This window comes from Glycine max, chromosome 14 (assembly GCF_000004515.6).
Source record: "Glycine max cultivar Williams 82 chromosome 14, Glycine_max_v4.0, whole genome shotgun sequence".
NCBI lineage: Eukaryota > Viridiplantae > Streptophyta > Magnoliopsida > Fabales > Fabaceae > Glycine > Glycine max.
This window is the reverse complement of record NC_038250.2, coordinates 46,186,682-46,198,681: the sequence shown is the minus strand read 5'-3', so window position 1 is coordinate 46,198,681 and position 12,000 is coordinate 46,186,682. Positions and strand designations below refer to the sequence as shown.

Below are 12,000 nucleotides of genomic sequence, written 5' to 3'. Positions count from 1 at the left end.
TCTGAAGTAACTACACAGAAGTCAAGCGTTGTTAATATTAAGTGTAGGAAATAATGAAATATGCAGAATTTCACACTGAAGTTTCCCCTTTACGTATTCCCTAGTCAATGTACTTTTTTTTATATGTAGGAGGAATCCTAGGTCACTTCTTTATGGGATCATCCTATGCAACTTTCCTACATGGTCGAATCACAGTTTCTGACACGATTTTTTGAAGGAAATCCATGATATATATTCTCTGGTCATAGAGATTACATAGATATTATTTCCTTATTTGTTCAATTTCCCATGAAACAGCAAAGGCAAAGAATAGCTTCTTAATAAGGCCATCCACAATAAAAGAAATACTAAACCCATGTAGCTGGTATTGTGGCTGAGAATTTCACCAAAGCAACGTAGGATTTTGGTCACAAGTCATATATAGCACACAATTTCTTGATACAAATATGGGGAGGATTGGTCATTCCTGGCACAACACAACCAATATTACTAATCATTGAAAATAATGCCTATAGTGATGACATCCTGGAAGTTCCCAAGCTTTCTAGCTATTTTGTTTACTTTGTTATCTTATTCTTTCTCTTCAATATTCACCATAACCAACAACTGCCCCCATACTATATGGCCCGGCACGCTCTCCGGCGCCGGCTCACCGCCACTTCCAACGACCGGGTTCCGGCTTGACTCGGGCCAAATGATCAAACTCACAAGTGTTCCAGGGTGGTCAGGAAGGATATGGGCTAGGACTGGCTGCACATTTGATGCAACAGGAATTGGTAAGTGCCAAACAGGTGATTGTGGTGGAAAGCTGGAATGTGATGGAAATGGTGCAGCTCCTCCCACCTCATTGTTTGAGATAACACTTGGTAAAGGCAATGATCAAGACTACTATGATGTCAGCATGGTTGATGGCTACAATCTGCCACTGCTTGCTCAACCAAGAGGTGTATATGGAACTGGTGTCTGTAATGCCACAGGTTGTGTCACTGACATCAATAGAGGTAAGAGGTTTTCTGAACATGAAGTCATATATTATAACTAGGTCCATTAAGTACCATATACTTATGCTTCATAAATATTTTTGTTCATATCAAGTTAATTTAATCCTTTTATGTAAAATTGTTTTCCTTTTCTTTTCATTCATGCTGTTGTTATAATACCATATGGTTGGAGTTACCATGAAATATAGGGATCAAAATAAAAATAAAACTTACCTTATAAGTTTTTTATATGACATGTTATTACTCCAATGGAGGATTTTATCATAGTTACATGCAGTATAGATTAAATTGGAAATAAGAGCAAATTACACCGTAACACTATTTTTTTTTTTAAAATTCACGCGATATTCTTATCTATAGTAGCTCCTTTAATAGTTTGAAATTAATATATTATACTAATACCTTCAGTTATCAAAAAACACATTATAAGAGGGTTAGTATAAAATTAAAAAGACGGGTATTGTGTGAATTTCATAGAAATCACAAGTGATATCAATGTAATTTGCTCCAAAAACAATTATATTTATAGGCACTAAATTATTTTTTCTTTATATATAAAGGCCAAATTAAAAGTAGATACAATGTATAAGGACTAAACTATATTTTAACCATTGCTTACACGTGGTAGAATGATACAGCACTTTTTACATTCATAAAATGGAATTTTATAGGTTGTCCAAAAGAACTTCAAGTAGTTGGTGGAGATGGATACCAAGGTGGTGTAGTTGGGTGTAAGAGTGCTTGTGAGGCATTTGGATCGGATCAGTACTGTTGCAGTGGAGAATTTGCCAATCCAACGACATGCCAGCCTTCCTATTATTCCACCCTTTTCAAGCAGGCTTGTCCAAAAGCCTATAGCTATGCATTTGATGATGCCACCAGCACTTTCATTTGCAAAGCTTTTGAATATGACATTGTTTTTTGTCCCAACGGCAATAAGTATATATCATTTCCCATTGGCTTTTCATTATCTTTCAATTTATTACCACATGTTTCCAAAACAAAATCCTTACACTCAACTAATTAAACATTTTATTTTACATGACCACAACACAGGGTTAAAAAACCAAATGGTGCATTTCCTCCACCACCACCATCAATTGAATGGCCTGATCAGAAGGTTCAGCAGCAGGTCCATTCTTCTTCAGATATTCTCTTACCCTGTCCAGTGACATTCTTTCTCTTTGTTGCCACTGTCTCTGTGCTTGCAGCAAAGACTCAGACACTGATATGAGACAATGCCAGAAGAGAATACCATAAGTGTTTCTTGAAAGGAAGAGAGAAACAAAAAAGACAAGGAGATGAAAATTATGAGCAGAGAATGTGGAACACATGAGGATCCTAAGGAAACAAATAAGTGCAGAAATTACTCTTCCAAAACTCCAACAAGTTGGCAGCTGATTAAGAACCAATGGCCATCTACTAGACATCTAGCCATAATTTCAGTTTTCCCTCTATCCTCTCAAGATAACTTGTAAATGCGAAAAAAAATATCTTTGGAATAAAACATCAAGTCATGAAGTCATGAAGTCATTTGTTATGTAACCAGGAATATGAGAACCCTCAAAGTTGTTCTTTCATGTGTTATCTGACTACTCTATACTATAACTTTTGACTGTCATCAAATCATAAATTAATATGAATGATAAATTTATTAACTTTTATAATAATTACATTAAAAATATTATTTATCATGATTAGTTATATTGTAACTACACAAAATTAAACTCAAATAAAATAATAGAAATATAAACCTTGAAAATAGAAAGTGGACATTTTACTTAACAGAGTAGTATAAATAAAGAGAATACATGAAAAAAATTAGTATGTAACCAACAGAATTGACTCTGATCTAGCACCAAAAAGAGATAATGGTTCTAATCTGCCCCAAGCTGATTCCGAGAAATTAAGTTTCTATCAAAGTTAAATTTAAAATTCGACCAAAAACAAAACGTAAAACAATTTGTTTTTCATTCTCTACCATGTAAAGCAAGAGAAACTGAGGGAAATTGAGTGAAAATTGTGTGTCAGAATAAGCCGAGAATTTATAATAAATGACATATTTATTGCTGATTCTCAACATTTACTTTATATAATGAGTGACTGTCAATGTAAACTAAATATTTTTATCCTTCTCTATCTCTGCAGCGAGAAAAGGGGAAGGGAATATAAAACAAAACACGGCCATGACCAAAAAAGTTACAGTTAATTCATTCCAAAATTTCCATTTCACTCATCATATAAGAAAAATTACATTTAAAACTAAATACAACATATAACAGTATCAAAGATGTTGCATTAAGAGGAAGATGAACTACATAGCTATCATGCTCAGCGTTTACTCAAACGCCAGGAATTCGGCTAATGGTATCTATCATAAAGTGGTTCTATACGCTCTTGACGCTTTCACTTGCTCATCTTTGTATTATCTGCAACTTTGAAGAATCTTGGAGCAAATTCAACAACCCATTTGGGGTCTATGACAGTGACCTCGTGCATATATTCCTTAGTTGTCATCACGAGCTCATGGGTACAGATGATTTAGAAAGCAATTTAATATAATTAAATAATAATGGAAGGGATTATGATCAACATAATCATAACTTGAGATTCATTGATTTTTTAAAACACAAATGTAGAATGATCTCCACCCCCACTAATCCATCAATTCTGAGAAGCTCCAATCTGCACATAAACACACATAAGTCTGTCAAGAAAAATGATCATTCATGCAATTTCCTCATAACAACTTTGACCTATAAGCATAGTATCAACTATTTACGTATTGACTCGGCTGCATTATGCAGAAAAATTAATTCCACTTTGACTTCATATTAGTATTAGTATTTCAATATAATTCATTTTAGTCTGCATATTTAACAGTTTGAGATTTGCAAATTAGCTTTTAATAGAAAAAATAACATTTGATTTTGACTTGTATAGCTCAAGTTAGGATTGAAGGAACAACTACTTTCATAAGCAACATTATTCAGAAAACAAGTTTTGATTTGGAATAAAATTGGTACTGGTTTACATGGAAACTGAATCTGAAACTTATATCAACCGATAGCTCTATTTTAAACAAAACTTAATTGGCTAATTGCATACAACTAAAGATTCATTTATGCTAGAAGGTAGAAAATTAGCCTTTCCAAGAAGAAATTTGCAATCTATTTTATCTTTCTCAATTTACCCTTTGAAGTATGGTAAAGTGAAGGGCAATCGTTAAAATAAATGCAACTCGTTTGTAAAGTGAAATCCAACTTCATGTTTCTACTATATATCATCCCGAAAGCATCAGAATATATATCATTAATTTACCAATAAATTTTCAGCATACACTCACCTTCTCTCTCTATTGAAACATATCAAACTCAACACTTCCCTGCGCTCCTTTATAAGTGCAGACTGAAGGGAAGCAACATGACCTAGAGAATCTTAACAGGAGACATATCCATTGAGTATCTGATCTGCCCTTCCAAGAAGGCAGGTTCATCCTCTTTCAATAAATAATAAAATTTGATTGAGAAACCCTAATTGAAATTAATAAAATTTGATTGAGTTACAATCCAAATAAATCTTAATATATATAAATCCACTTTCATTGAACACATTTCTTCCTTTCTAAACTTCCATCTTAGAGGTAGCCTACCTTTTCATCAGCCTACCATATTAAAATCTTCCTAAACCTTCATATTAGTTATAGCCTACAATACTAAAATTGTAATTAACTCCTAACTTCTACGTTGTTGGACTACCATTGTTTAGACGTAACCTACCTTTTCATCTACCTAATGACTATTGTTTCCTTCCTATATTAATTAGTATATTAGTTTCAAATTATGGCAATACTTGTGCATATTAAACATGGAAGATTAGACAATTTATTTATGGAAATGCATATTAAACATGAAAGATTAAGAAATATTACTCATAAATCAAATTATTAAAATAGTTTATATGTTGAAATATGAAACATTTGGAAATCCATACCAACATTAATTAGCCATCCTATATTATATGCCTTTTAAAATTAATTAAACTATGAATATAAACTAATTAATTTTTATGCATAAACTTTAAAGATATTTTAAAATATGCTTTCTACCCGCTTCAACTTATATTAGAGTAACAGGGTTCGTTAAAAGGAATTTGAGGCTTCAAGTGTATATGTTTCCTTTTTAGTATAAGAAAAAATATTAAAATATTTTAAAATTTCAATTGAGGCTTCGTAAAAAGTCACGTTGTTGAAGCAAAAATATTTTCAGAGTTCTTTTTACTATGTCTCACAATAGTTTTAACGTTATAAATGAAATTGTTTGTGCATTGATCCTCTTTATTCATATTTAATGTAAATAAATATTGCACAAGTCATGAATTTTTCAAATTTTATAGGTTTTGGAATGAAAATGTTAAAATGGTAATGCAATTAATAGTAATGATGATTAGAATGACAAATGCACATGGTTCACCATTTGATCTTTATATTTCCCTTTATTCTAGCCTGCATTTCTCCTTCATTTGTTTATGGGAAATACATTTTTGGGATTAGAGCAAAAATTAAAAAAGGGACCCCTAAATTCATTGGCAAAAAATTTCATAAATTTATAAATTCAACCATTAAAAAATAATACACAAAACTCTTATATATTAAAAAGTTCACCAAAATGAAGTTAATAAAAAAATCAAATTCTTTAAAAGTTGTGGGACCCCTCAATATGAGAGTCTGAGTTGTCGATCACCTTACACATGTACCCAGACAGCAATGATAAAAAGTGTTGAAAGTGAATATGCACAAGGGCGAGTTGACAAATAACTTCTAATATCTCAAATGTAACGTTAATCTCTTCCATTATTTCTGTCTCAAGTCTATATATATAAACATAGCTTATTATTATTATTGACTTACAATTTGAATTCTTTTTTAATTCTTAAAATTATCTTGAGCATGATTGCATTTACTGATATGATTAGACAAACATGTTTGAATGGAAGTTCAGCTAAAGTAATCTATGGAGAGAGTAGAAGGCAGAGTTGCATTATGGTTTGCAACCATGATTAAAAAAACTTTTTTTCTTTCCTTTTAGGTTTGATGTTTCATGCATGCCTTTAGTTGGCAAAGATTGGACACAATTTGGAATGGCAAGGCTTTTCTGCGCTATTAAGGTATGTATATTTTGTTAATTTGTACATATCTATTATATGTTCATTTAGAAAATAGTAGTAATAAAAAAGTTATTCTTAAAGAAAATTTTGAAAATTGAGTTTGTGGTGAGGCACATTCACCAGATAAAATATTTAATTTTTTTTGCAAAAAACAACATCTATTTAGTCTAAAACTAATGTTGAATGAATTATTCAACATCGGTTCTAAAAACATTGATGTTATAAAGGCACATTCAACATTAGTTCTGACCAACATTTTTACATCAGTTTTTTAAAAATTGATGTAGAAAACATTTTAGAATACACAATTTTGATCATATGTTTACATCGGTTTCAGCCAAAACCGATGTAGATAATGATTTTCAACATCAATTTTTAAATCGATGTCAAATAATGTCTACTTTTAACGATGGTTGTTTCAACATCGATTCTAGAACCAATGTTGAAACTCCTCCAGAACTAATATTAAATCCCTTTTTCTATAGTGGTGAGATTCTTTAAGAGCAAGATCCGTAAGAATTGTTTGTGAATATTTTTCTTTGACAAAAGATCAGAAAAATCTAATAACAATAAAAAAATATAAAATAATTAGTTCAACTCTTGAAGTTAGAAATTGAATAATAATAACAACTTCAAGTAAATAAAAAATTACCTTTAAAGTCCATGTGAAGGAAGATATTTTCTCATCTCTTAATAGAACACAACCGAAGAAACTTGAATTTCTGTGATTATCAACTCCAACCCTTATTTCAAGTGGCCTATCATAATGATTTATTCAATATGTGGTATAAAAAACAACCACATCTCCAAAAACTTCATATGATCAAATTGAGTCATAAAAAGCCCAAATAATATACTCCAATTTATTGTTTTCATCCGTTGTGAAATCATAAGTGAAAGCATCATCCATATCTTTTAGACCTTTGCATAATTTAAGAACATTTGAAGCATCATTTTGTTTGCCAATGCCACTTTGGGATTGAATAAAGTTTCAAATATCTTTCTCTCAATATGGTAGATTCATTGTATTTATTCATTCTCTAACTCAAGCATTCTCATGATCAAACTATCAGAGCATCCAACTTTTGCCAACAATTGTATACAATTTTGATCAATAATTGGGATGTTAAGATAAGCATGAAGAAATTAAACCTTTTTATCATCTAATAACTCATGATTATGAATATTATTAAAATATTTAACCACCCACTTTTCCTCAAAGTCAATTTTTATTCTATTAACCAACATTTTTGCACCACAAGTGCACCTTGAGGCTTTTCATTTCCTTTGATATTTCACTTCATTCATTTTTTGTTGTTTATTAGCATCCAGCGGAATGATGACAAACAAATTTCCTTTTATAAATACCCGATGGATTTTCCTCATTCTCTCATTCTTACTAGATTTATAAATATGATGATGTCTAATTGAAAAACCACTTTTTCGTGCAAATAAATAGTAAAAGATATAAATATGATCATCACTATTAAATATTTGACCTTCATAAGGAATCCAATCATCAATACCACTAACTTGAGGCAAAGATTCAGTTTGTGGCTCTTGAATTTCACCATCTTTGTAAGGCCTTTCATTGACACCATTTATCACTTTCGATGTCATTGATTTCAAATCTGAATCATGCATATTAAGGTTAGAAACTAATTAAAATGAAAAAGAAGTTAAAATTAACTTAGAAATACTAAATGATGAAGATAACAAAACATAGACTTCAATCATATACCCAAAACTAGTAAAAATAAATCCACTGATAGATAGGCTTAAACCATATACCCAAAACCAATAAAAACAAAAGCTTTAGCATATGCAACGCTTAGTTTGTTCGCATGTAAACACAACAATAAAATTATAATTTTCTTATTGAAAACCCATTAGCAATGATGTTTGAAAAAACAAAGAGACACAAACTTGATAGAAGTCTCACCAGATCGAAACGCAAAGAAGACGTAGCCAAAGTTGCAACGTAAAGGAATAAGTGAATACGTAGGGTCGACTCTACAAGGATAAGAACATGTGAAAGAGAAAATAATTTTTTATTTTTTTATTTTTTTAATGAGATAAAATATAAGTTTACCCTTTGTTGTGGGTTGGTGTTAAATAAAGAGATAATGATTTTTTAGTCCAAGTAAAAAGGTGTTGAGTTCTAACTTAGACCTTTTATTTCTTAAGTGGGTGTATATTAGCAGCCCCTTTCATATAATAATATTATAAATAAATTTTTTTTTACAATTTTTATTATACAATTTAAGCATATTTTTATGAAAAAAATATTTTCATCAAATTATATACATAATTCACTTGAACATTTTAAAGCCAATAATTGAAATTTTAACTCTATTATAGTCATCAATGAATTTTTGTTTTAATTGTGTTAGTTATTTACTTCATTTTTTTTAGTAAAAGAACACCTACTTGTTTCATTTTCCAGTGTTATATATGATTTGTATTAATGATATAGTAATGTAGCAACATATATATTTATATGAAAAGTGTTATCATCACACCTTCTTGTACACTCCCTCCTAAAGGTCCACCTTAGCTTAATTTTTTAATCCATTACTTGGTTACCAGTTCTTTAGGTTCAACTATTTTATAATTTATTTTATTTTAATTCAATATTAATATTAGGATTAAATTATCATTTCCACAAGGGTGCCAAAATGCCCTATTTTTCTTTTGTCATCACTCAAATTCTCACGCTGCAAGCATCACCCAATAGCAATTGTGAGCTTTACTGTAATGCTGCAACACATAAATTAAAAGTCATCAACAACACAATGATTGGGAAACAACATACCAAGGATGTTATGGAGGGTCGTAGCGTTGGTGATCATGTACAAGAAGTTTGGATAAATGATCATGCTTTTATGCAAATGGGTCTGGAAAAAAATGGAATAAGCTTCCAAGAAGAAGCCTTTGACAAGGATGTTGAAAAGGAAGGTGTCAGGTTTGAGAACGAAAGAGAAGAGACCACTTGCAAGGGAATCATCAAGGATGAGTTGTGTGTAGGGTTGAAGCAGGTTACGAGAATTTTCTTCTTATTTATAAATGCACATTCATTATCACTATCCATTAATAGTATGGTTCTGCATAATTTTAGGTTACTATTTGACGTGAATTTGTTGTGTCTAAAGATGTAAATAACTATGTTTCAATAAAGCACTATGAATATAGAACAAAATATTTGCTTAATTGTTTAATCTTCTAAAATTAATATGTAGTTTCTTTTTTTTTCTAATGCGATTATTGCTTAATTGTTTAATCAATTTGTTGTATGTATTTGTAATGTTAGGAACCAGTGAAATTTGCTAATGAAAATGGAGACCATGTTGCCCAAAAGATTGATAATAATGATATTGCTGGTTTGGAGGCTAATGGTGGTCAAGAACCTTACATGGGAATGAAATTTGAGTCACATGAATATGCTTATTTTTTCTACAATCATTATGCTAAATGTGTTGGATTTGGCATGTTAACTAAGACTAGTCATCGTTCAAAAAGTAGTAGACAATTTATTGATGTGAAATATGTTTGCACAAGATACAGGAAGAAATGAGAATCCATATTGTCCTTGTTATAAGGTAGAGTGTGAGGCTTGCTTACGTATTAAAAGAAGTCATGATGAAAAATGGGTTGTTGACAACTTTATCAATGACCACAATCATGAGCTTTTACCAGCACATGCACATTTTTTCCTTGTCATAGAGGCACCAATTAAACCCAAAAACATTGTATTGCAACTTTGCAACAAATTGGAGTGAAGACAACCAAAATCTTTGCCACAATGGCCAAGCAACATGGAGGATATGAAAATATTGGCTACTTGGAGAAAGATATAAGAAACCATCTGGACAAAAACATCACTTGGCTTTAGAATCAGGAGATGCAAATGCAATGTTGCGGTGTTTTATGCTTATGCAAGAAGAAAATCCAAAAAAAATTATGCAATTGATTTGGATGGCAAAAGTTATGTGAGACATATATTTTGGGTGGATGCAAAGGGTAGAGATGACTACCAAGAGTTTGGAGATGTGATTTCCTTTGATGCAACATATATTACAAAAAGGTATAAGATGCCACTTGCTCATTTCGTTGACGTTAACAACCACTTTCAATCAAGGTTACTTGGTTGTGCATTAATAACATATGAAACTTCAAAAACTTTTTCATGGTTGATGAAAACATGGCCTAAAGCTATGGATGGCAAGCCTCCAAATGCAATTATAACTAATCAAGAAAAAGCAATGAAAGTGGCTATTAAAGAGGTACATCCAAATGCTAGACATCATTTTTGTCTTTGGCATATTCTAAGAAAGGTACCTAAAAAAGTTAGTCATGTATTGAGAAAACATGAAGATTTCATGACATATCTCAACACTTGCATTTACAAGTCTTGGTCAACGTAACAATTTGAAGATAAAGGAAACAAATGGTTGAAAATTTTCAACTATCAAAGGATGGATAAATTCAATCTTTGTATGAAGAACGTGAGCATTGGGTTCCTATTTACATGAAAGATACATTTTTTTGGTGGCATGTCAACAACTCAAAGATCAAAGAGCATCAACTCTTTCTTTAACAAATATGTAAGCAAGAAAACTTCATTAAAGGAATTTGTTGAAAATTATAAACTTGCTTTACATGATAGAGAGAAGGCAGAAATGCAAGTTGATTTCAACCATGGCACAAGCAGTTTATTCTTAAGACCACGTCTCGTTTTGAGAAGCAGATGTCAAGGGTTTATGCAGAAGAAATTTTCAAGAAATTTCAAATTGAAGTGTTAGGATTACCTTGATGTCATCTTACAAAAGAGAAAGAAGATGGTCAAGTTACCTCTTTTAGAATCAAAGATTTTCAAAAAAAAATGAAGACTTTGTGGTAGAGTGAGATACATCAAGGGTGAAAATTTCGTGGATGTGTTGTTTAGTTGAGAATAATGGGTATCTTTGTAGACACTCACTAATGGCACTCCAAGCTATTGGTTTCTTTGGTGTTCCATCATGCTATATAATGAGAAGATGAATCAAAGACATTAGAAGCGAGCATCATAAAAGAAACAGAAACAAAGATGTTTGCTCTAATAAGGAGGGATATGATCTCTTATATAAAAAGGTGATTGAATTACTTGAGGAAAAATCATTATCTAATGAGAGTTGTCAAATTGCACATCATGCACTTGAAGAGACCCTAAAATGATTTGCAAGTATTAATTGGTCTTTGAAAAGTGACAAAGAAAACATTGAAAATAACATTTTACTTGAGAAAATGCGTAAGAGAACATACAATGGAAGATTGAAAAAGGTTTAGGGTCTTTATTTTATTATGATTTTCATATTATCAACTTTTTTACCATATAACTTTAATGTGATTTCTCATAATTATGTTCTTTTTTTGTGATTGAAGTTTGGAATTATTCAAGAGAAATTAAGTAATACATTTGATGTTCTTAACAATGAAATGGTGACTACATCAACAAGAGTGGTATGAGAAGACATTTCAATTTATTCCTTTCAAGACTGTTTATTATGTGATTTTCTTTGTTCAATTTTCTTTTTCTTTTTTTTTGGAGGCAAAGCATTAGAGTTTAAGGAGCTAAGACAAATTAGACAAGTTGTTTTTAAAACTTTGTAAGATTTTTGTTTCTAAAACTTTTTTATGTTAGGTTATTAAGAAATGTTAGAGCTGGATTTTGATAAAGAGTAGATGATTTGTCTGTTTATTTATTTGTTTTAGTATTTTCATATTGTTGCTTGTTTTTTATGCCTTTATTGTAAAAATATTACATTCAAGAAAAATAAAGACATGTTACAAAACT

At 30.9% G+C, this 12,000-nt stretch overlaps 1 protein-coding gene and 1 pseudogene across 1 annotated transcript; both read left to right on the top strand.

Moving 5' to 3' along the window:
- The first annotated feature begins 437 nt into the window (after window positions 1-437).
- LOC100805642 (pathogenesis-related thaumatin-like protein 3.5) lies at window positions 438-2,370 on the top strand. Its single transcript, XM_003544225.5, has 3 exons — window positions 438-1,001; window positions 1,673-1,940; window positions 2,058-2,370. Exons 1-3 carry the CDS (start codon window positions 506-508, stop codon window positions 2,233-2,235), a joined length of 942 nt encoding a protein of 313 aa, XP_003544273.2. The 5' UTR covers window positions 438-505; the 3' UTR covers window positions 2,236-2,370.
- A 7,215-nt stretch (window positions 2,371-9,585) lies between these two features.
- LOC100805105 (protein FAR-RED IMPAIRED RESPONSE 1-like) lies at window positions 9,586-11,672 on the top strand (annotated as a pseudogene).
- Window positions 11,673-12,000: the final 328 nt, after the last annotated feature.

Excerpts from the sequence above, each read along its gene's own strand:
- LOC100805642 (XM_003544225.5), top strand. The coding sequence starts at position 506 with ATGCCTATAGTGATGACATCCTGGAAGTTCCCAAGCTTTCTAGCTATT. Across the intron at positions 1,002-1,672 it reads TGTCACTGACATCAATAGAG|GTTGTCCAAAAGAACTTCAA; the intron begins GTAAGAGGTTTT and ends GGAATTTTATAG. Across the intron at positions 1,941-2,057 it reads TTTTGTCCCAACGGCAATAA|GGTTAAAAAACCAAATGGTG; the intron begins GTATATATCATT and ends ACCACAACACAG.